The 22,940-nt window shown below is 40.7% G+C and overlaps 1 protein-coding gene across 1 annotated transcript in view; it reads left to right on the top strand.

Annotated features, from left to right (window-relative positions):
- Nucleotides 1-22,940, top strand: part of CLSTN2 (calsyntenin 2) — a 163,286-nt gene that overhangs the window by 77,017 nt on the left and 63,329 nt on the right. Inside the window, exons 2-3 of the mRNA XM_057370763.1 lie at nucleotides 16,816-17,011; nucleotides 18,637-18,845. Coding sequence (XP_057226746.1) covers nucleotides 16,851-17,011; nucleotides 18,637-18,845 — 370 coding nt within the window. The 5' untranslated portion in view covers nucleotides 16,816-16,850. The remainder of the gene's footprint in view (nucleotides 1-16,815; nucleotides 17,012-18,636; nucleotides 18,846-22,940) is intronic.

Genomic DNA, 22,940 nt, shown 5'->3' on the forward strand with positions numbered 1-22,940 from the left:
TCCTGCACCATAATTTGGTTTTAAATGTCCATGTACTTCTGCTGCTCAACCTTTTCCTGCCTGGTGGCAAACACCTCAGAATCGCTCTCCCTATGCTAAAGGACAGCCTGCCCAGTAAATGAATAAATTAATGGCAACAAAAGCGGGGCCTGTCAATTACTAGGAGCATTAATTATTATATTAATAATGACTTGGTTTAAATTGTTTTAAAGGCATCTTGGACATTGCAATTCATTAGTTTCATTTGAGGTTTCAGCCATGTGTGCTAATTGAATTATATATATTTTGGCATAGCAGAATTCCCATTATGTTTCTATTCCATCTAGTTCTCATCTGTCTTTCCTGAAAAAAACTGAAATGCTGCCATTAAGGACACTCCTTTGAAGCTGAATATTAAAATATGTATTACTGTGCAGACTGAAYGGCATAGTGATGGAAAAAATCTAATTTTTCCATATTGTAATTTTGAAACTGTGCATAGTTTCCCCCAAATGCACTGCATATTTAATCTCTTCTTTTTCCTTATTGTGGAGTATCTAATTAAATAATGGATGAAAATAGTGATTCTTTCTTTTTTCCTTTTTTTCTCTTCCTACCTTTCATTTTCCTAACTTCCTCTTTGGAAATTTTGCTTCCTTTATAACGTGCTTTCTTTTAAACAGCACCCTTAAGTTGGTACATATATTCAAAGGAAATATACATTACAGAAATTTTGTATTATGTATTAAGCCTATAAATACCTTTTTCYCTCAGTTAATGAACTGGACAACTGGGCAAAGAAGTTTAGAATACATTTTAAGTTTCAATAAGTGAAAGCAACTCCTCATCTGAAAAAGCAATTTTTGTTCATCCAAGATTCCGTTTGACCAAGAATTCTTTACCATCCCTATTTCCCATTTATAGTAAAGACATTTTAAACAGCTAGAAACATCCCAAAGTTAAACCACCTGCTAGACCACRTTTATTTTTTTCCAGTAAACATCCCATGAAGGGTCTAAGGAAGCCTGGCCATAAGGAAAGATTGTGTCTTTCTCAGGTGCTTTCTCTGATCAGAGATTTTCATAGCACAGCAGGGAAGACCAAGAATGTTTGTTAGTTTGCTTTTTTGTTTGGTTTTTTTAATCATCTGGTCTGAAATAGTAACTGTCCAACAGCTTTAAAATTCAGTTGTGATGGCAGTGATTTGGGTAAAATTCACTGTTTCTCTTGCGGCTTCATTTAATTTCCAGTCATTGATGCTKCATTTTACTTCCTATTCTGCAAGATATTGCTGACAGTCTTTTATGGGGAATTGGAATGGGTAAATGGATTCAAAACTGCAAACTGTTCGCTAGGAAAACTTGGAGAGAACAAGAAAATAAATATCTCTGTAAGCAGAAATCTATTCTGAAAAATGAATCCAGAGTAGCCGGAGTGATAAGATGCATTTACTGCTACTTTAACTGTATTTAGAGGAAAGAATTGAATCATTCTTTGAGGAAGATGATTCTGTTCTGTCTGAAGAAACACTCTCAATATATTTCATACTGCCTTGSGTAATATTGAAGAGAACATTAAATCCATACTGCTTGGAAGCTGAAAGTTKGTTAAAAAGAAACCTTGAGAGGGATGTTCTTTCCTTGAGATGTGATGTGGCTTTTTTGTTGGAAGATCTTCGCCTACATACAGTCAATATTTTTTTTGTGTATTACACAGAAAAATGAGGTTTTTAATGACATTCCTACCTTAGGACCTGTTTGGTGGCTGTTCTGAGATGGGAAGCTCAGTTGGTGGAGTTTCCTATAAAGCAATTTTCCTGAGTCATTCAAATGCATTCTCACAAGAATCCTTTGMAAAGGGGAGGCCTTTCTTTGCTCTGCAGATTCGTAATGCCCAGAGGTGGGAAGGTGGTTCAGGGCAGACAGATTGATGTCCCCCCAGCCTGGGAATTCACTGGTGGGCTGTTGGACATAATGCAAGTTCAAAGTAACTATATAAAATTATTTAAAATATTTTTAAAATATTTTAAAATCGTGACAAATATTCAAAAATAAGGGGGGGACAGCACAAAAAATACTTTATAAAAGGAAGTGCCATATAATCTATTTATCATTTTATTTAAACTTCTTGTCTCCACAGGGCATTTTGACTGGGAATGTTATGTACACTTTAATTTTTTTTTCATTCAATATTCACACTTGCTTTCCTTTTTTTTTTAAGGAAAAAAAAAACAACTGGTGTTTTTATTTTCTAAGCCATAATATGCTTGAATTCTTATTCTGAGCAGGATAGATTTGTTGAAGGAGAAAATGAGCAATCCAAGTCTTTGAGCTGTGACTGCTTTATATCCCATGTGCTTTTTCACCCATTTTTGCTTCTTTATTAGCACCTTTCACTGTTGTCAGCTCCGACAGATTGAAAAGTAATGGTGAGGTCCAGCTGTTAAGTTAATGCTGACAGAGAACAAAATCATTTGGAGTAAATTCCTCTGCAGTGTGAYTGAGTCTTCTGGCATGGGGGACATTGTTTGTGTTAGTTCAGGCTGAACTCTGAGGTTCAGGTATGAAATTCTGTAACAAGGAACCTTTGAAGAATCAGTTCACCCCTCAATTAAACTGCATCTCCCCATTATTTGTATTTACAGCTTTTAAATCAGCTCCCACAAAAGCTGTTGTGGAGAAAATCTTCACAAGGTTATAAACAACAGCAGAGGGAGTTGAATAATTTAAGCAAGCTGCATGGAATAATTGGATGCCCTGCTCTGCCTGTGATCAGCCACTCCAGCTCTCTGCCTTGTTGTCAGGTTTTTGATCCTTTGCTGCCATCAGACAAAGGAGGAACAGATACAGAGAGCGAGGTAGCTGCAGAGAGAGGGATGAGCTGACAAATCAAACATCCTATCAGACAAACTACCAAAAAACCAACAAAACAACCTGTGCCTGTTTAATCTGTCATACAGAGAATCTGGGGCTGAATAGGTCCACTGGGAATGGTTAGTCTTTTCCCTCCCCTGTATTTTTAAACTATTTTTCTGATTCTTTTTCTCATTTGAAGAGCTTGTTTTGTTTTGTTTTTGAGGAAGAAAGACTGYTCTTCATTAAAGTTCACTTTCTAACAGGGAGTGAGGTTTCCAGGTCACTGTGGTTGTCCCTCACACCTCTTTAAGGGTGCTCATAAAAGGATATGATGTATCCAACAGAAATAATTACTTAAGAAATATAACAGCCATAACACAGATTTTTATGATCAACCTGGATACTTCTTTAAGAGTATTTTAAAGAAAAGTCATTGTGTGAATAATGACGTTGTAAAACTGGAGATGTAGCTCTAATGTTTATTGTGCCTCAGCAATTTCCGTTCTGAACGTGCTGAAGTTAGCAGGGGAAAAACAAAGTTTCTTTTTCTGGAGTAAAACATGTAAAATTTGGGTGTTAAAAGGAAATATATATATATGTGTAGGAACTTCTAGTTCCAAAAATACATGTCTGTGTTCAGGAAATCATGATGGGCATGGAATAAACAATTCCTGCCATGGTGTATTTCTGATAGCTTTGCTGGCTCTGACTCTTGAAAATCTGGCTGCTCTTGGTCAYTTGAAAATCACAACTTATGAAAAATGAGAAGTGCTTTAATAATTTTCCTTTCACTCTCATCTAATTTACCAGACCTAGAAGATTCAAAATCCTTCAAGGATTACTCGGCTACGTGTCTGTACAATTATGGCTCTTGGAATAGTTATGATCTGCCAAGTGAGCTGTCATTGTATCTGATAAGTGATTTTGACAGCCATAATGTTCTCATTATGGAAAAACATTGGGAGGATGATGAGGGTTGTTGCTGGGGATTTTGCTAGTTTAGGCTGCTTAGTTTTCATTAACTGGAACTGATATTGCATTTTTGGAGTGTTTGGAGAACTTTAGCCAGCTGAGATTTCTCTGCCTGAGAGCACCCTGCTTCTCTGGGTCCTTTCCAATCCCCAGGAGAGCACCCTGCCCAGAGAGCCATGCCAGGAAAACACTTGGAATGTGCAAGTGGGCGAGTTTTGATCCTCAATCCCAGCTGTTCCCAGGTGTTTGCTGGGTTTTGTGGGATGTCCCTCATCATCTCGTGGTGAGCAGCTCTCACCCTGCAGACAAGAGCCTTGGCACAAGCATGGCTGCTTCCCTGGTTATTTTATTTCTAGGAGCTCTTAAAGCAGTGCTTTGTTTGTCACTCTGTCACTTTATTTSCCTTCATGCTCAGTTTGCAAACAAATCACAAGTTTTGTTTAACTGTTGCATCTATAAGCTCAGCTCAGTCTTAATGAGGCAAAATGCTTTATCTAAGTATTTCCTGTGAATAAAGACTCCCTGACAACTCTTTGATCCCTCTATGTTCAGATATACCCTTAAAAATACCTGTACGATGATGTTTTTTAGCTCAGGTGKGACCATGACAGACAGCCTGGTCTCTGGGCTTTATCACCACCTGCAGTTTGCAGTGAATTCCCGAGGATGAGCCTTTTCTCAACACACCTGGAATGAGTTTTGCAGTGAAGGATCCTGCTGATGTGTGGCAGGAGAAGGCTGATCCTGTTCTCTCAGTGCTGCAGGGTAAGGGCAGGAGAGACACRAGTGGTGTTTGTGTCCTCAGAGCGAGCAGGAGCCACCTGGACAGAAATAACCAAAGCAGGACAGATCAAACTGCCATTATTGATCATTCCTAGGAGATGATTCTGCATTATATTCCCTGAGGGAAAATAGCACTCTTTAAGTGAGATCAGAATGTTCAAAAATACATGGAATAAAAGCTGGCAGAGAAGCTGTTTGCAGCAAATGCCTTGACAAGCAGTTACTCAGTTCCTCCTTAAAAAAACACATTTGTCACCCAAGAATTCAGGTCTGTCAATGTCTGTTCTGAAAACAGTGTCATCACAGCACTTGCTCCCAGGGCTGGAGCTGAGCACTCACAAGGGAGCTCTGCCACAGCCAAGTTCTGTTTGACCAGTCGTGAAGGTATAAATGCAAATGCCAATAAACAGTGTTGAGTGGTAACCACAAAACTGCCTTTGAATTAACTTTASATCTTGAGAAAATACTTTGTGTTTCCTACCAGATATATTCAAATTAATATTATAATTTACTTCAGAAACTGCAAATATAATTTGTTTCTTTACACTGGTGAGGAGCAGTTAAATAGAAACTACATAGGTATTTATTTGCACTTTCTGAATTGCTGGAATGATTTATTATTGTGGAATTTACATGGTGTTACTTTTTTATTGCTTTATATTGCACATGTTTGGTTTTAATAGTTGCATCCTTCATTCCATTAATTTCAGATTAAAAATTAAATTGCAATGGAAGTTCAGCTATAGCTCCTAAAGCATAAAAAATAAGCTTTGGTCTTTGCTTTCTAGAATGAAAGTGGGGGTGGAATACAGACTAAGTAGAAAAATAATCTCTCAGCGAGAACTGTGATATTATTCATAACAGCTGCTGCTAACTGTGAGATCTGTGCTCATTTCTGTACTACAAGCTTTGGTTTTATTGCACTTCGGTTACCCAAGGTTAATTTAGCCTTTAGCAATTATGGATTTTACCAGTGCTCAGCACAGGATTGCCTTTTGCATTGATACCAATGCAAAATTTGTAAATAAGTAAGATCCCAGTTGCACTTCACCTTCAGCTCTATTTTCAGGTAGTCTTTTTTTAATGTGTTATCTCATTTGCTCAAAAAATGGGTACAGAGCTGTCCTTTGGAGTTCCCATTCTGAGATATTAAAAGGGTTTGCTATGCCAAGACTTCTGTCTATACTTAAATTCAGACCTCTCAAAACTCTCACAGGARTCTTAACTCTTAGAGATGCGAAATATGGTAAAAGAAACAAAGACTTTACATAATTTAAAGGAATGGGTCTTAAATCAATGAATATCTCAATGTAGAGATGAACTTGAAATATGTATCCACAACATGGTTTGCTCCATGTTGGATTCCCTGGAATTCAGTCCACTTCTGGAGTTCTGTTATTCCCTCAGGGCTTCAGTTTTGGACTTGCTCAGAGGCTGATCTGAGACAGAAGGTGAGGGAACGATCCTGTTACATCCCCAGACACTGAAATATTTACAAGATGATGAACGCTTTGGGGACAATAAATCCAGTGATCAGAAATTCCTAAAAAGTCCAAATTCCCATAAAGCAGGAATTAAATCTGATGGTGAACTCGCAGTGCCACTCCAGCCTGTGACAAGTGCTGCGTGTTTTCAGGACTGGCTCTTACCTGTGTGGAAAAACAAGGGAGGGTAATTTTTCTGCAAGTCCCAAAYACCTCTCAAACTGACCCAGCCAGAAGTGGGCAGCAGAGATGGAGGAAAAGAGAGCAAAATCATTAAATATTTATAGTGGAGCTGCAAAAATATGGTTTATCCAAGATATAGTTGCAGTGGAAGCATTTTGTGGGTGTTTTGATATTTCTGCCATTTCTGCAGTGCTAAGGGGGCTTTTGAGAGGACTGAATCGAGGGTCTGACCTTTCTCTGAAAACAACTATTTTGACACAGCCSTGTTTCATGAAAAGTTTCAAATAGTTTTTAATTTCACATTGGGAAAAAAAGCTAACGCTGTCTTCAAAGCTGCTGAACAACACCATTTCTGCCCTCTGTGGAGCTCCTGCTCAAGAGGGCAAGAAATAGGATAACATCTAAGAGAACAAATAAGTAGGGTTTTCCAGTGGTTTAGATGATAAAAAAAGCACAAATTCCATCATGTTGAGCTYGCCGTGGCTTTGAATTTACAGTTTAAAAAGCAAAGCTCTTTGAATTGCTGAATAATTAATATGAATAAGAGATTTCTCTGTAAAATCTTAGAAGGGACAGAGCCCCTGTTTTTAYGATGGAGTTCTTAATGGTTGTCCTGTATCTTTAGGCTCAGCACAGCTTCACTTTGTACATCCATTAACATTATTTTTATGTTAGTTGGAGTATAAAAGCTTCATTTAAGTTTCCATGCAGGAAAAGTTACTTTATTGTACCACTGATCATGCCATTCCATGGAAGAGCCTTGTTTGCAGTGGAGAGATTGAGCTCAATTCCCCCAGCCATTGTAAGTGCTGTGCTGTGGGTCTGTGCTGCTGGAATTGGTTTGGTGGCTGCAGTCCCTCCTGAGTCACAGAACACACCAGGACCTGGTGAGGTTGGCATTGAAGAACAAGGTGTGTCACTGTCTCAGCAAAATCAGCAATTCTGCACTGCTGAAGCATTCGTGCTGCTATCACAGAATGAAAGGTGGGAATAGGGAGCCARATGTGCAGCAGGAGTTGCCCAAGGGCGGCTGGAAGGACTGAGGCAGTCGGCTCACACTGCTCAGGCTCTCACACCTCTCACGTGTCAAATACTCCTCAGGAACAGCAAAGGCAGCTTTGCACAAAGCTGTGCTGGGGACTTGTGCATTTCTGTGTCTGGAAAACAGGCTTTGTCCCAAAGTGCCCGAGTGACACACCTCTGCAGCCTTCTCTGCATAAAACACAGCCCCTGGCTGTCTGCCTGAGCTCCGGGCAGGGGCTGGAGCTGTCTCATGGATTATTGGGCTGCTGGGGAGAACCTTAGGGACCAGCACAGTGTAAAAAGGCACTGACACGTCTCTTTATAAAGATGTGGTAGGAAACACTCAGCTAAACAGAGCAAAAGAGGAGATGGTAAGGCTCGGAGGAATAGGATGAACTGAATATATTTTTTTAGAAATAGAAAAAGCAATTCTAAGTGTCCAAACAAATTAGAGGACAATTGATCTTCGAGGGAGATCTGCATTTACTTTTTCTTTTGATGAATTTTGATGTCTTCTCAATGTGATTTCCATTCTGATAAAAAGCCAGATGCTGTAATTTTGATGATGTTGCTTTTCAGAAGGATTTGTGTCCAAAGTAGCTCATCCTGTCTAAGAGATGCAGTCCAGGTTATGACTTTGCATGAGGAACTGAGTATTTCAGATTGTTTAAAGATAGGCAAGTGGAAGTTAAAGCAAATGAGAAGAGCCATGATCAGGAGGAACCATATGGTACTCTTGTAACAATTAAACTCAGCGCTCTGCTTTGCTGCGTGTCTGCAGGATGCACAGACTAATCCCCTGTGTCCAGGCTCCATGCCAAGATTAGATTAATGTTCCTAAATTTTTTATTTAATCTGCTTCTGTGAGAAGAGGCCATGGCAGAGTAAATGGCTGAGTGAAAACTTGAGGATGTGTGAGCACTTTATCCCTTTCCCAACCGCTCATTCAGTGCTTCATCTCTCACGTGCGTTTTTGTGGGCAAAAGGTGGAAGAGTCCTGAGACACCCAGTGCATCTCTGACATATTTTACTGGCTGTGTTAACAAGAGTTTAGAAACCACTGAAAAGATCCAAACTGCATTTGTTCCCTTTGAACTCGTTTCATAGGCTGCCAGTGCTGTGGAAATCCACAATTACTCACAGGTACAATACTGGAATTCTTTTATGGTTATTTTTACAGGACAGCCCTAGCTCCCAGTGCTTGCCTCTCCTCTGGTTTGCATGGTTGAGTGTGCTGTTTAAATTATGTGCCAGCCAGTCCAAAGTTCCTGGTGGAGTTCTGGAGCTGGAGCTAACTCATGCCTTTGATTGCAAAGAAACAGGAAAACTAATTGATCATTCACTGTGTGCTTGGAATTAGCTAACTATGCCCCAAAACAATGCCTTTAAAATTAGTCAGGGAAATAATCATTTTAATAAATTCAACATTTTCCAAGCTGCTTTATCTCAGAAATTGTCTGCCTTGATACAGGGCCCTAGGGAAAGAAGTTTAATTAAAAAGTAAGGTTTTCTGTCASTCTGCTGAGTCCTCTGCAGACTAAACAGCTGCTGATTTTCTACTCCGAGTGTGACACGGTGATGTTCATTTTCTTATTTATCTCTGTGTGTCCCACAAGGGAGYCAAATCCAGCAGGTCATGTTGGAGCACCTATGCTGCTGCAGGAAATATTTGTGTCAGGTGTGCCTGTAGGACTGTAGGAATTCTGTCCTAAGCAATCCATATTTGCCAGCCAACATTCCTAATTCTAGGTGTCTGTTGAATTTGAAAACCTTAGGAATATTATAAATCATTAACTATTTTCACATATTTTATTAGCATTTGTTCTTTAACAACTCAGTGATAGTGACTAGAAATTATTGCAAGGATTGCAATAACCTTTTTAATCTTACATGCAGAGGCCTCTAGGTCACTCTTTTAAAAATAGGTCTGCTTTTTTTCAAAGGATATACACAGCAAATTGGGTCAGGGCCTCATAAGGCAAGCTATCTCCTATTTTGCTCAGTGTAGACCTCACTAATCTAGAGGTGGAATGGCTTTGTGACTCATCTTCCAGACATGAACATGGAATTAGGGCAGTGGCAGCATCTGGGCCCCCGTGTTTGTGTGCAGCAAAGAGTGTTTGAGCTGCAGGAGAGCTGCAGCCACAACTGCAGATGCTGCCCAAGAGGGCAGGGAATGTGTGCAGACAGCGAGCAGAGTGTTTGTGATGGTTATTGACACCTGGGAGCAAGGAGAGCAGCAAATGGCCAGAACTGTGTAATTGGGCTTYACTTGGCTCCTGGAGGATAAAGTTCCTTTTATTAATGTGCTTTTCCTACAGGTTTAACTGCGCTGTTGCAGGATTAATTTCTCAAATAGTTCATTATAATGTGGTATTCTAAAAAATGCCAARGCAGATATTTCTCAGTAATGCTGGTGGAGCTGTCGGTGGGGCTGTGTTGTGCCCTACAGTGCTGTAACTAAATGGGAAAGCTGTCCCTGTGCTGAGTGTGGGGCTGGGGACTGCCAAATCCATGGGATGCATCCAAATGTGAAACTTGTAATGAGCCTTCCATTGGTGCACATGGGCATGGACCTCCACACCTTGATCATAAAACTATMCTTTTTTTTGTACTGTTCTTAAAATCACACTTTCTCGGTTTTTGTTTTTTCTTTCTCTCTTGAATCTTGCAGATTTTGGAAAGAATAAAAGATGAAGCAATGCTTGAAATTATTTGCAACAGAGTGTTAATTTGATAAGGTTTTGATGGGAGGAATGCATGATAATATTTTCTATTTCTAGGCTTTTAGARCAGAGGGTGTTTGTGAAAAGCACAGTCAGTAGTTAATTAAGCACATCTTTATGTGCACAAACATTCATCTCCTTGTTACATATTTTTCTAATCCACCTCTATGTTTATTGCAGTTTTCTAATAAACATCTATCAGTTCTCCATCACTTGAGCTGGGGCGCAGCCCTGAGTGGGACGTGTTGTGCATCTCAGCAGGGAGGGATTCCCACAGAGCAATGTGGTCAGATATCTCACTAGAATCACAGTTTGTCCAGAAAAATCACACTTTTAAAGCAAGATTTGTGTAAACAAAATTGTAGAGTAGGGAAACTTACTGTGGAGCCAGGAGGAAACCCAGATGCCAGTGCTGCTTTATGCTGCCCACAGAATTATCTTTTTATCCTGAGCAATGGGTCCCTGCTTCAGCAGAAGGATGGAGCCTGGTTCATTCGGTGTGAGCTTATGGCAACCATGAATCTCTTGAAGTGCCAGCACAGTTTCYCCCTTTTCCAGTTTGGAATCCACARAGCAGGAAGGGCAGCAGTGGATTTATGCTCTTGCTTTGCAGAGCRTGTTGCCCATAAAATTAGATATGAGGAAATAATAATTTTTGGTGTTACACSAAGGCATGAATACCTCCCTCTGTTTATTACTTCAGTATTGCTTCCTGCAATTTAGTATTTCAGTATGAATTTAATAGCATTGCCTTAAATGAGCTGGAAAAGCATATACTGTAGTTACTACCTTAATTTTTTTCCTATCCTTACAGATATTTTACATCTCTAATTATTATTTTCCTCCTTTTCCCAAAAACTGCCCTTTCCTCCTTCAAAATATAACCTTCTGCCTTCTGTGATTATTTAAACAGTAGCTACAGCCTGTGATAGAAAAACTTGTCAAAGCTGTAAACCTTCCCAGTGGCACAGAGACACTGCAAAGGTCACCGGCTCTGCACTGCAGGAGGTGTTTGCAGGATTCCAGCAGAGAAACTTGTGTACAGCTGTTATTGTGGAAAGAATAAAAGAAAAAAAAAAAGAGAAACAGCAATCCCTAAAAACAGTTATTGAGAAATCTGGCAKTGACAGCACCCCCTGGGTCAGTGCTGAATTTCTGAGAAAACAGCAAGTAGAGCAGTGTCCCAGCTGTGGTGCTGATTTGCAGGTGTCCATCCAGCTGCCAGCAGAGACTTTTGCTGCTAAATGTTCCCAGAACAGCGTGCCTGTGTTTGGATTTCTATCCACAGGTACAGCATTGATTTATACAGAGAGTACTTCAATTTTGTTGAGAAACTTTTAGTTAGAACATGAGGAAAGTCATGCCACAAGCAAATCCATGTGTTGTGTAAAACTCTTGGAAGCCTGCTGGTGGTGTGTGGTACATGAAGAAGGTTCAGTAGTGATGGCTGTCAGATGCCTCTGTGGTGACCTGATGGATCCATGGAGCTGAATGAAGCTCTGGAAGGACACACCAGAGGAAAAGCAGTGTTATTGTCAATGTGTGCAAAGCTTTAGGGGTCACTGTAACACCTTGATCGTGGCATTCATGCCTGTTTGAATCAAAACTTGATGTGCATCTGTCCTGAGTGGGGTATTTGTCTTTTCCAAGGTGGGAGTGGATTTKCCATGTGATCCTGGGGTATTCATTCTTAGGTACTTTGTGATCTTTCAGGGACTCTGTGCTCACCTCAGRAAGTCTAAAACTACAGTCTTCATTTTAAATTGAGGATTATCTRTGTTGATTTGCGTGTCTGAGAAAAACACACATGGAAGTATAATAAAAGGCTAGGGAGTAATAAAATTAGAACAGAACAYGAATGTAAATGAGTCATTTTGTCAGCAGCAAATTAATGAAGCCTGCTTTCCTACAGGTCTGAGCTTCACGTTTGATTTACTGCTACGTAAAAGGTACAAGATAGAATTGAAGCTTTTCTTCTTGTTGGGCTTTTAGAACACTTCTGTGTGCTCTGTTTGCTGTTTAGTGAGAYGTGACCTCTTTGTCACCCCTATGCTTCTTCAGTAGCATCTCTGTTTTGTGGAGCTGCATAATTTCATAGCACTTGAGGGAAACAATTCATCTCTCTAAAATGCAGTTGAAGTTAACAAATGGTTTCAGGAACAAATCCTGTGTACATCACACGGCCAGCCTGGGCACAACAGTGTAAGCTGCATTCCGTGAGGAATCACGGATTTKCTCAGCATGCAGTCATCACTGAGCTTGGAAAGACTKYTAAAATCATTGAGCYCAGCCATTAACCCAGCACYACCACATCCATCACTAACCCTGTTCATGAGTGCCACATGGCTTTTGAATCCTCCAGGGTTGGAGAGTCCGTGCTGCCCCGGGCAGCTGTGCCATTCTTCTGGTGGAAGGATTTTTTTTGACACCCAATGCAAACCTGCCCTGGTGCAAGTTGAGGCTGTTTGTTTGTCCTATCACTCGTTACCTTGGGGAGGGGATCCCATCCCAATACAGCTCCTGTCAGGGAGCTGTGAGAGCCAAAGGTCCTYCCTGASCCTCCYTCTCCCCAGCTCCCTMAATCTCTGCTCCAGASCCTTCCCCAGCTCTGCTCCTTCCCTGGGCTCGCTCCTCAGTGTCTGTCAGGTCCAGAGGGGCTCTGAGCTGGGCACAGCATTTGAGCTGTGGCTCACAGTGCCCAGTCAGGGGGTTCAGGCACTGTCCTGGTCCTTTTGGTCCCCCTGGGCACTCCAGGCTCACGTTCAGCCWCTGTTGGTCCTGTTCCACTGGCCCCTTTGCCAGCACTGTGCCCAGCCTGGAGCCCTGCCTGGCCTTGTTGACCTTCCTTTGGTGATTCCTCATCCACAAACAGCAGCTACCTTTTTAATCTCTGGATGCCAGTGATGAAATGTCAGAGATCCCAGCCTCCCATGTGAAGTCTTCAGTGTTGTTGGTGTAGTGAAGGCTGAGGAAGTAGTAAAGAGAGCTGTGAAAGGCCAAATAAGCATGCTGTGGTTTTTAATACGTTCTGAAATTGATTTCAAGCGAATGAGGCTGTGTAGTTATTAAACGAGTAACATTGGGTGTTATTATTTCTACTGAAAGAAGCGTGAATTTGGTGTTTCATGTAAAAGGCAGTAATTTGTTACACAGTTTTATTGATTAAGGCTTATAATCACTAAATCTTGCATGTAAATGTGACTGAATATGAAACATTGTCTTTATCAATTTCCAAACAGTGGATAAATTTGTTGGTTATGGTTCAGAAATTATGAGCCATYAGTAGCTCTTTTGCAGGCTATTGTAATTTTTGCAGAGGAAATTATATAATAATTATCCCTGCAGTAGTAACATATGGACCTCTACCAGGGCTTTCAAACTTAGAAGAATGTAAACTTCAAAATTAATAGGCACTTGTGGCTAATGGTAGTCTGAAGGATATGAGGAAAAAACACATTCAGAGTTTAGTTAAAACATGTATTAAAGTGAAACTCTCAGCAGAGTTGAACCCTGTGACCAGAAGGTTTTTTAGGAAGTGGCTGGAAGCCCTCAGAATGTGCATCCTGGCCTGGGAGAAGAGATCTTTCCCTTTGCCCTGAAAATGGTTATAGGATTTCATGAAGGTGCTTCTACCTTTTCATGGTATCACAATTTATCTTTTTTTTGTCAGCACTTCGGTGCTACCACCATTTGTGTGATGACAAAATCCTATATCCACCTGTTCCCAAGCCCATTCAAATGAAATGAAGAGCAAAGCRCTGTGTTTTGCGGTGTTGTCTGTTGGGAGAAAAACAATGTCCCACTTTGCACTCTCATTATTTCAGCCTTTCAGAAGAGAAGGGAGGAAAGCCCTGAAACTGCAGTGGTGGTGAATAGGAGAGAAACCACCCTGCCTYCTCTTCCTCCAGGGAGCCACAAACCCATCCTTACCTAAGACCCCAATAAATGAGATAAGCTTGGCACAATTCCTGTTGGTGTCCTGGGGGTCTGGGGTTAGCTCAGCTGGGTTGAAATAAAGTCCTGTAGCTCCATTTAATAATGAGAAATAATATTTGTTGCACGTTAAAGACACTGTTTGTAATGGTTAATAGTAGCAGTTCTATAGATCTGTCAGTGTGTGTCCTCCAGGGGACCTCACTTGATTTTCTGCTTTCTTACAACTCTGTTATCATTTCCAGTTGCAATACAGCCATTAAAAAACCTTCTTAAAAACATTATGATCCTGTACATTTTAATTATTTGGCAGTGATMGCTCATTTCTTTGGAAACAGCAGTAGAGCCCTTCTTTTGAAAAAAAATCTTACCCACTTTTTGAAAATATTTGCAGTTGTTTTCATATAAGTAGGTTGCTGTAGCCACGTTCTGGAAGTGTATGTGGGTTTTTTGCGGTGTGTTTACAAATATCTCACCATACCCAGGCAGCTGTCGTTATTTTATCTTTGGCACATGGGAATATGGAGACAAAATTAGAGTTATRTAGAAAGCTGGAGTATCTCGCATAGGAGCGGGATATAGAGACTTTTAAAATATTTGATGAGAACTGATTGGAACATGTGCTGCTTCTATGATTGCTTTGCATTAGGACTCTGCCTTTGGAGAGGAAAAAATGATAAATATTTAGATTAGGGCTGAGAGAACTTTTTTGTGCCCGGAGCTATTTCGTTTTTTTAAGAATCGTAGTTTGGACGTCTGCAAATGCTGTATTGTTTGCAATCAACAGTGGATCAATAAAATAATAAACACAAACCACTGAAGTTRGGATTTCTGTTGATGGATTGTACATCTGAGGAAAACTTTATTAAGGAACTGTGAAGGCCAGTCTTACAGAGCACAACAAACAGTATTTTCCATTAGACTCACATTTACACTGGGATTTTTTTTTATATTCAATTAAAATAAAACTGAAAACCACAATATCCCTTTAGATGAATGTTTTGTTTTGAAGTTACAAGGAAATTAAAAYAATTTTTTTTTCAAAGGTTGCATGTGACAACAGTGGAATACAAACTGAGTGATCAGTGCCCATGAATAAAGCTGAACAAGCTGCTCCACTTCAGCCTTCTCTCCAGCTCATGCTTTGGTCCCTGTGCACAGATCATTGTGCAGCCTGCTTTTAGGGCTGTGCAAAGTGTTTGTCCTTCTCAGAATCTGATTCTCAGGGTGAAATCCATTCCTTCTTCTGTASCCCAAATATTTGAGCCCATTGAGGGTGAACCCCAGAGAGTTTGGAAAAGAGCTCAGCTTTGTCCTGGGAAACTCCACGGCCCTTTGCCAGCCCTGGAGGGAGTGGTGGAGCAGGAAAATGTCCAAGCAAATGTTAATGTACGTTTTCAGTGCCTCATAATCACTAAAAAAAAAAAAAAAAAGTGTGCTGATCCTGTAAAGGTTTTCATAGGATTGATTGCAATCACTGAGGGTGGGGTTCATCTGCCTGAATGTCAGTGCATGTAGCTGAGCAAAGCTTCAGCTCCTGTCATCGTAGAGGGAAACCTGTGTGATGATAGTTGAGGGAATAGCCTAAAAATCCCATATTTCTACTCTCAGTGTACCTGATCCCCACCCTCCCTGCACACACACCCTTGMCATTTTTCATTTTTCACACATAACWGGAATTATGAACTCCTGCMCTTTATAAAGTTCCTGTMTGCTCTCTTTTGCAAAAATAAACAGTATATTATAATAGAGAAAGAGAAAGAGGAGCCAGGCCTGAATTAGAGGTCATGGATTCAGAGTTAATTTAGAATTTGGCACTTGGCTCAGATATGATTGGCAAGGAGATTTCCAAAAGGCTGCAACTGTAAATTGGAAATAAATGGAAAAGGATTATGTGAGTGGGAGACAGCTTTGAATCTATAATGCATGTCCTGAGACTGACTTGCTCATAAAAGAGCATGTGTTTAATGTGTCATAAAAATATTTAAGTCACATTGGTCTTTGTATAAATATTTCATTTTTAAAGTTGGATTCTGGAGTGGTTAAAAATGAACTCAGTGTGCTTATCCTTGCTATCACTATGAAGGATAAAAAAAGGAACACCAGAAGCTGGGTCCTTTTTCCCTTCTCAGACTCATATTCTCACAAGATTCTTTATGTTGTCTTTTGTGACCAAATCAATTTTTTCAGTCGTTKCCATATCATCTGTTTTGTTCTATARTACTCCTCTGAGAGAAGCTATGGATCTATTATATCAGGAAACAGTCTGGAGGCAGAGCGAGCTGCTGCCAAGAAGGCACTCATGTATGAGAGTGTGAGTGTGGGTGGGTGACTGAGATGTCCAAAAGGGACACTTGTCTGTGTTCCTTCAGCTGCTTTTGTTCCCGAGATGATGTGTGTCTGTAAATACAGCAGGATCTATTTTCAATGTGCCCATGTTCTGCACCATTAGTTTTGCCACTGTTGGGAACCTAAACTGCGAGAATCTGCACATCTGCTACCACCTGGCAGCTTGAGTGGCTCCACGAGGAGTGACAGCAGTTTAAAAAAGGCCATCTCTAAAGCATTACTTACTTTTCTTTTTGCTGTTTTCTTTAAATAAATACAGTCTGGTAATTTAGCTCAGAAGTCATTAGCTGTTGGTACCATATGGAACGGTGTCTGGGGCTTTCAGAACCCATTTAGCATTTAGAGGATGAGGRAGGCTGTGCCTGGAGCTGCACCAGCTCCTGCTCGGGGCCCTTTGGGTGCACAATGAGCTGSTGCTGTCTGTGCTCCCCCAGTARSAGCAGGKGAAACACAAATGAACTKTGCAATGTCACTCCTGTGCCTAAGACTCAGACCCCAGTGCTGATTGTTTTGTGCTGTTCCTCGCAGGTGAGATATGTGCTTTTAAAATCCACGGGCAGGAGATGCCCTTCGAGGCCGTTGTGCTGAACAGGACATCGGGAGAAGGTCGGCTGCGAGCAAAGAGCCCCATTGACTGTGAGCTGCAGAAGGAATACACATTCATCATCCAGGCCTATGACTGTGGGTCAGGACCAGCTGGAACCAACTGGAAGAAATCTCACAAGTGGGTGAAAATGAGGGGAATTTTTTTTTTTTCTTTGCTATGGCATACATTCACTCTATAGTCTATTTAAGGGTTCCTTTTTATATTATTGTCAAGTAGAAAGCAAATAAAATAAAGATAAGCCATTGTTGCAATATTCCACCCATTTTTTCATTCCTTTTTCCTTTTAGAAAACATATTCTTGTTTGCTTCAGTTAAAGCTTTTGTCAGGATCCCTGTACAAATAGATAAATGYGTTTCAGTTTTGGGGTTTATATTTTACATTCTTGCTTTTATGTTAAATACAACCAGGTCATGGAAGCTGCCTTTCAATTGATATTCACAAATTTTAAATAGGTTTTTTCTCAGCTCATCTCATTTCAAATGGTAAGAAAAGAGGACTCATCCCCTTTTTTTAGTACATGTRTCATAAGCTGAGCAGTGTCATGTTTCAACCGTGTGTCTCTGACCTCAGCTTTTGGACAGTGAGTCTCAGAGAAACTCAAACCCTCTGAAGAGGAGTGTATTGAAGGCCAGTAGGTGGTTCCTTTTACTGTGGAGCCAATTCCCTGCATAAATCAGGTGGAACAGTGCCTTTTTTCCCTTTCAGTTGGTGAAACTGAGCTCCAGACCATTTGTCATTAAAGATGAATTTAACTCACRTAGATGTGTAAGTGCTGTACAAATTGTTCGTTTTGCTGAGAGCTATTATAATAAATGATTTATAGTAATCATCATTCCTTTTGCTCATCCAGGACACATGACAATTAAAAATTTAATTAGGTCTATAATGYGTGCTGAACTTTTCAGCATATTTTAAAAGAATACAGATTGAGGAAGCAGCCTGCAGTATCAGATAACCATCAGATCACAGAAAAGGTTTTTTTTCACAATATCACATTTTATTGTGTTTCTCCTCTCATGTCAGTAACAATCTGGTACATTCCACTTGTAGAAAATTTTTGTCTAATCTTGACTAAATGAAATCTGCCCCGCTGGCACCAGGCTTTGTAAAGCAGCACACGCTCAGCTGCGCTGCCTGGGCACCCAAACTTTGCTGTGGCTGTGCATTGATCTGGAACCTCCTTCTCTGTCCCTCTTTACCCTGCCTATCAAACCAGAAAGCAAATCCTTCCAAAGCAAGGCCTTTGGAGTTTACTCACTAAAGACCAAAGGCCTTGACGGGTTACATGTGCATGCTGTAAATAATTAAAGGATTAGATAATTATAGTCGGCAGAAGGTGAGRGCCATATTTAATATGGAAGAATGTTTATAAACTGGCCATTTTTGGTTTGTGAATATGTAAGACTACTGTAATTTTCTTCTTCCCTCTTTGCTCATTTAGCCCTGTAATGATATCATTGACTTTCTGCTGGGGTTCATTTTTAGAAGCAGATTTTAATAGGGAGCACYGTGAAAACCCCTCCCTACAAACCATGGCAATAGACTTTCAACTGGTGCCATGTTAAAATACCAAATTGAGCAAATTAAACATAGAAATTCAGTAATATCTCATTTTAGTAGGTGCTTACAGAGTTTTCTATATATGTTTTGTTAGTCTTTTCAGGTATTTTGAAAAGAAACTGTCAGTGAGGTGTCCCAATAAATTAATTTTTCTCTTTGATGTTTCTTGTCCCTGTTTTAGGGCAGTAGTCCATATCCAGGTGAAGGATGTCAATGAGTTCTCCCCAGCGTTCAAGGAGAGCGTGTACAAGGCCACAGTGACCGAGGGGAAGATCTACGACAGCATCCTGCAGGTGGAGGCCATCGACGAGGACTGCTCCCCCCAGTACAGCCAGATCTGCAACTACGAGATTGTCACACCCGATGTGCCCTTTGCCATCGACAGAAACGGTGAGTGCTGCACAGCTGGAGCCTCTGCAGGGCACAGGGCTCATGGGATGGGATGGGATGGGATGGGATGGGATGGGATGGGATGGGATGGGATGGGATGGGATGGGATGGGATGGGATGGCTGCTTACTGGGCTGGAAAGGAGTGCTGCTCTCATCTCGGAGAGGGATCGAATCCTTACATAGGCAAATTCCGTCCCTTTTCTGTCAGACTTGGGCAGAAAGTGAGGCGGGGATTTATTGTGGCAGTTAAACAGCCAGATTGAGGTGAACCRTGTGATTCTTGGTCACTCAGTCCACTCTCTTGTTTGCCTCAGACCTTGTTTCCCATCCAAGTGATGGGAACATCTATCCCCTAATCCAGAGATTATTCACTGTGTTACAGCAACTCCCATTGCCCTGAAGAACAGCCTGAATATACCATTGACAATATTCTGCATATGTTTATTGATTGTTAAAACTTTTAGGATCATGGGTCCACAGACCTGCTCATTTGTGGTGCTTCCTGATGTGGTTCCATTATTTTGTAGCGTGGAAGAAAATGTACTTTGGAGAATAAGAACAATTTTTTAATTCGTTTGTTTTAGTTGTTTTTCAAAGGTATACAATATTATAGGGAAAGCATTCAACCATATGAAGTTTTCCACATGCAGCAGGTTGTGACCTTGGTGGTCCTGTGTGCCAGCTTCCTGGAACAGCAGAGAACATGGAACTGAGTTTGGGAATGGCTTAACTGTGTGAAAAGGGTGTGGAAGATCCTTCTTCCCATTTTCTGCTTGCTTCAGATAATACAAAATAATTTCCCCAGAAGAAACATCCCATGTGCAAATCCAGCAGTGCTCTGATTTACCTCTCATAGCAGAAGCATTTAATCCATGTTGACTGCAGGAGAGTACAGTTTGGAAGTTAAATCTGATTTTTGGCCAAATTGTAAATTGAAATGGAAGAATGAAAGTGTGCATGGAGSTCCTGTTTTCTCTGACCAGTCGTTTTCGTGTTGGGATGTTCTATAAAATCTCTTTATCCTGTTCAAAAATCCTTCATCTGTGTTTGTGCAGCTCTTGCCCAATGCAGATGAGCACAAGAAGACAATGACCTGTTAGAGCARTAAATTGTCCTGATATTGGGGGAAAAGCCACCTCGTTATCACACACTGGGAAGCAAGTGTAYGGTACAGGAGCTGTACCCATCAGGAGTGTTTGTGTTTGGGGAAATGAGGGCAGCTGCCACAGTAATCCTGAGGACTCTTGAGAATCCAGAACATTTTTATAAGGATTTTTTACAGCAAGTGGGCATTTGGAAGTAGATATTTGGGTGCAATTCCCTAGAAGCTTTTCCTCTCTGTGGATTTTTTCCCAACTTTGAGATTTCCCATGCTGTCATAAAAGCAAGTTTTCCATGTCTCTGAATCCTTTTTTTTTTCAAAGCTCCATGTGACTTGCACTTCCAGAAGTACCAGGTTGTTTCATAGTTTCCTGCCAGGTTTGTGAGGGATATCAGGGATGAATAATACCTGAAATTGGTGTGATACAGGGCAGTCATTTCTACTGCTTGTGCCTTTTCTGCTCCTGTCACACAGAACAGCTGCCTCAGGAGTGATCATGTCCCTTTACAGCCAGAGATGTGATCAAAAGCATGGGAAATGTCAGGAATCCTTGGTTACATCTCTGTCCTCATGTGCCTGGGACCTGCTTTGCAGCAAAGGCAATGAGAAAATCATTGATTTAAACATGACTTTAAAGCCTGCAGTGAATAACTGGTATAAGGTTGTAATACTTGCAGTTTCTTGGTCATGAATTCAATTRATATTTTTGATCTATTTGTTCACCAAAAGAACAGTGCTGCCACAACCAACAGTAATTGCAGTCTAATTTGCAATTTTTTAAGATAATGGTAATTGCTTAAACCCACTGGGATTAGAGACAAAGTTAGAATAGATGGCTACGCTTTTATTTTGTGACAGAAATGTGTTGCTTAGTTCCAACACATTTCACTGCTGAGAAWGTCTCTCTGTGGCAGCTGATATAAACTTTCTCTGGTGCAAACTCTTTGGAAATTTGCCCGTTTTTGTTCCCCATAGGGTGGTTAAAATGGATCTATGAGATGTCTGTTAATGCTGTGCTAATTAGGATTTTGTTAGCGGGGCTTTTTTGCCATTGTGAGATACAAATCCAGGTTCTTGTGTCTTYTGCAGGTTAGGATTTTTTTTATGCTTTCCAGTCACCAATATGTGAAGCTTCATTGCTCAGAAAGAGCACAACCAGATACCTTGCAATCAAATCTAAATATTGCAGGGGGCCCCAAAAGATGGAAGTGCAGGGAAATTGTGAGGAAAACAAGCCATTGTCTATCCCACATGGTGGATTTTTTTCACCACCAGTATATGAAAATAACCCCTCAGGTTTGTAGAAAGAGAAACATGTTGTTCCATCAGCTTTTTTCTTTTGGCAGGTCCTTGTCCTGTTAGGTAAAACTTATTTCTTGTCCCTAGATCTGTGCGTGGAGCATTTTTTAGTCTTGAAAAATTATATTGTACATTGGGGAACATTTATAGGCAAAGGCAGCCCTGCAGGCTGTGTTGGTGCACAGGCTGCCTCAACCCCACCCAGGGGAGACAGGACATGGTGGGCACGGGAAGCAGCATCAGGCACTTCCCACCCTTGGAACTTAGGGGAGGGAATATAAAACCTCCCAGCTCCATTTGGGAACCCTGGCCTGTGGTATGTCATTTCCTTGTGAATAAAGTTCCTTTGTGTTCTGAAACTGCAGCGCTAATAAAATCCACTCTTGTATGTGATGAGCCCAGCTTGGAGGGCAATGAGCTCTCAGTCATAAAACGCCATAGTGTAAAGGCAGAGGACAAATTTATGCTTTGCTATGTGAAGAACTGTGATTGAAAGTGTAAGGTATAATGTGTTTTAAAGTACTAWTGCATGCAGATCAGTCTTGTTTTCTCCTTAGTAGAATCCCAATCTTCAAGTCACTCACTGTATCAGTATTGTGTAGGCTTTTTCAGGTGACAGAAAATTATAAAGCCAGCAAACCCCATTTCTGTTCACATATCTCATGCCTTTATTTGTCAGGGATTATGGTCAGATGATCAGAGAACTCAGGGGTAGGTACAAATTCTGTCACCACTCTGATCTACTCTCATCTCTAAAATGGGGGTGACTCTTCTTTGCCAGCCACCTCTGGGAGCACTTCACAAACACATGTTCAGACTGTGCAGAGTGAAGGTGAGACACTGACCTGCCCAGTCAGAAAAGGTTTTCTCAGGTTGCACATCCTGGATAGGACAGGACCTCACAAAATCCCCCTTTAYAGCACCAAGAGCTGCAGTAGGAGCCCTGCAAACTTCCTGTTGTCAGAAAAGTAAAGCTCAACTTCAGAGCTGAGCATCTGCACTTGGTATTTATATAKTTATTAGTGACAGATTCTTTCCGTTACCATTTTTAGATGGACCTTTTTAGTAAGAAATTCTATCCCATAATGGACTTATGGTCAAACAGAACTGCTGGAATGTTGCCCTGGCACTCCTTGAGCAGCCTGGAGTCAGACCACTCACAGAACTCTGCCCCTCAGCTCTTGTGAGGGTTGGGAGTTACAGTTTTATACTCCTTATGCAGGCAGGAAATAACTGTGGAATTTAAGAGGGAATTGCTGTGCCAAATTARTCAAGTGACTGCTCCAAAGTGAGGTGAAAGAGCCATAAAAGAGGGATKTCTACATCCATCTATCCCTAAACCTGACCTTGGAGAAACAGAGGTGAAAATGTCTGTGTCCTCAAGCAGGACTTTCTATGTTCCTGTAGTCACCAATCTGGTTTTTGTTTTTTGAAATTTTTTCATAGCTSTGGGTATTTCCAGGAAAAGGCAAGTATTTAGGAAGACTGAAAAAGAAAAGAAAATTATGGCCTGATTTTGAACTGTGTAGAAATGTATTTACTTCTTCATTAAAAATTGCTCTTTTAAATGTTATTAATTACTTTTTTGTCTGTGGGTGAGATGTAAATAGAACCTTTCAGACTATCATCTCTAAAACTTTAATTAGTCTATGTTTATAGTGCTTCCCTTCTGTGTCTACTTTTTAATCGTATT

This window comes from Malurus melanocephalus, unplaced genomic scaffold (genome assembly GCF_030028575.1).
Source record: "Malurus melanocephalus ecotype Western Australia unplaced genomic scaffold, MMel_1.1 scaffold_132, whole genome shotgun sequence".
In the NCBI taxonomy this organism is placed as follows: Eukaryota; Metazoa; Chordata; class Aves; order Passeriformes; family Maluridae; genus Malurus; species Malurus melanocephalus.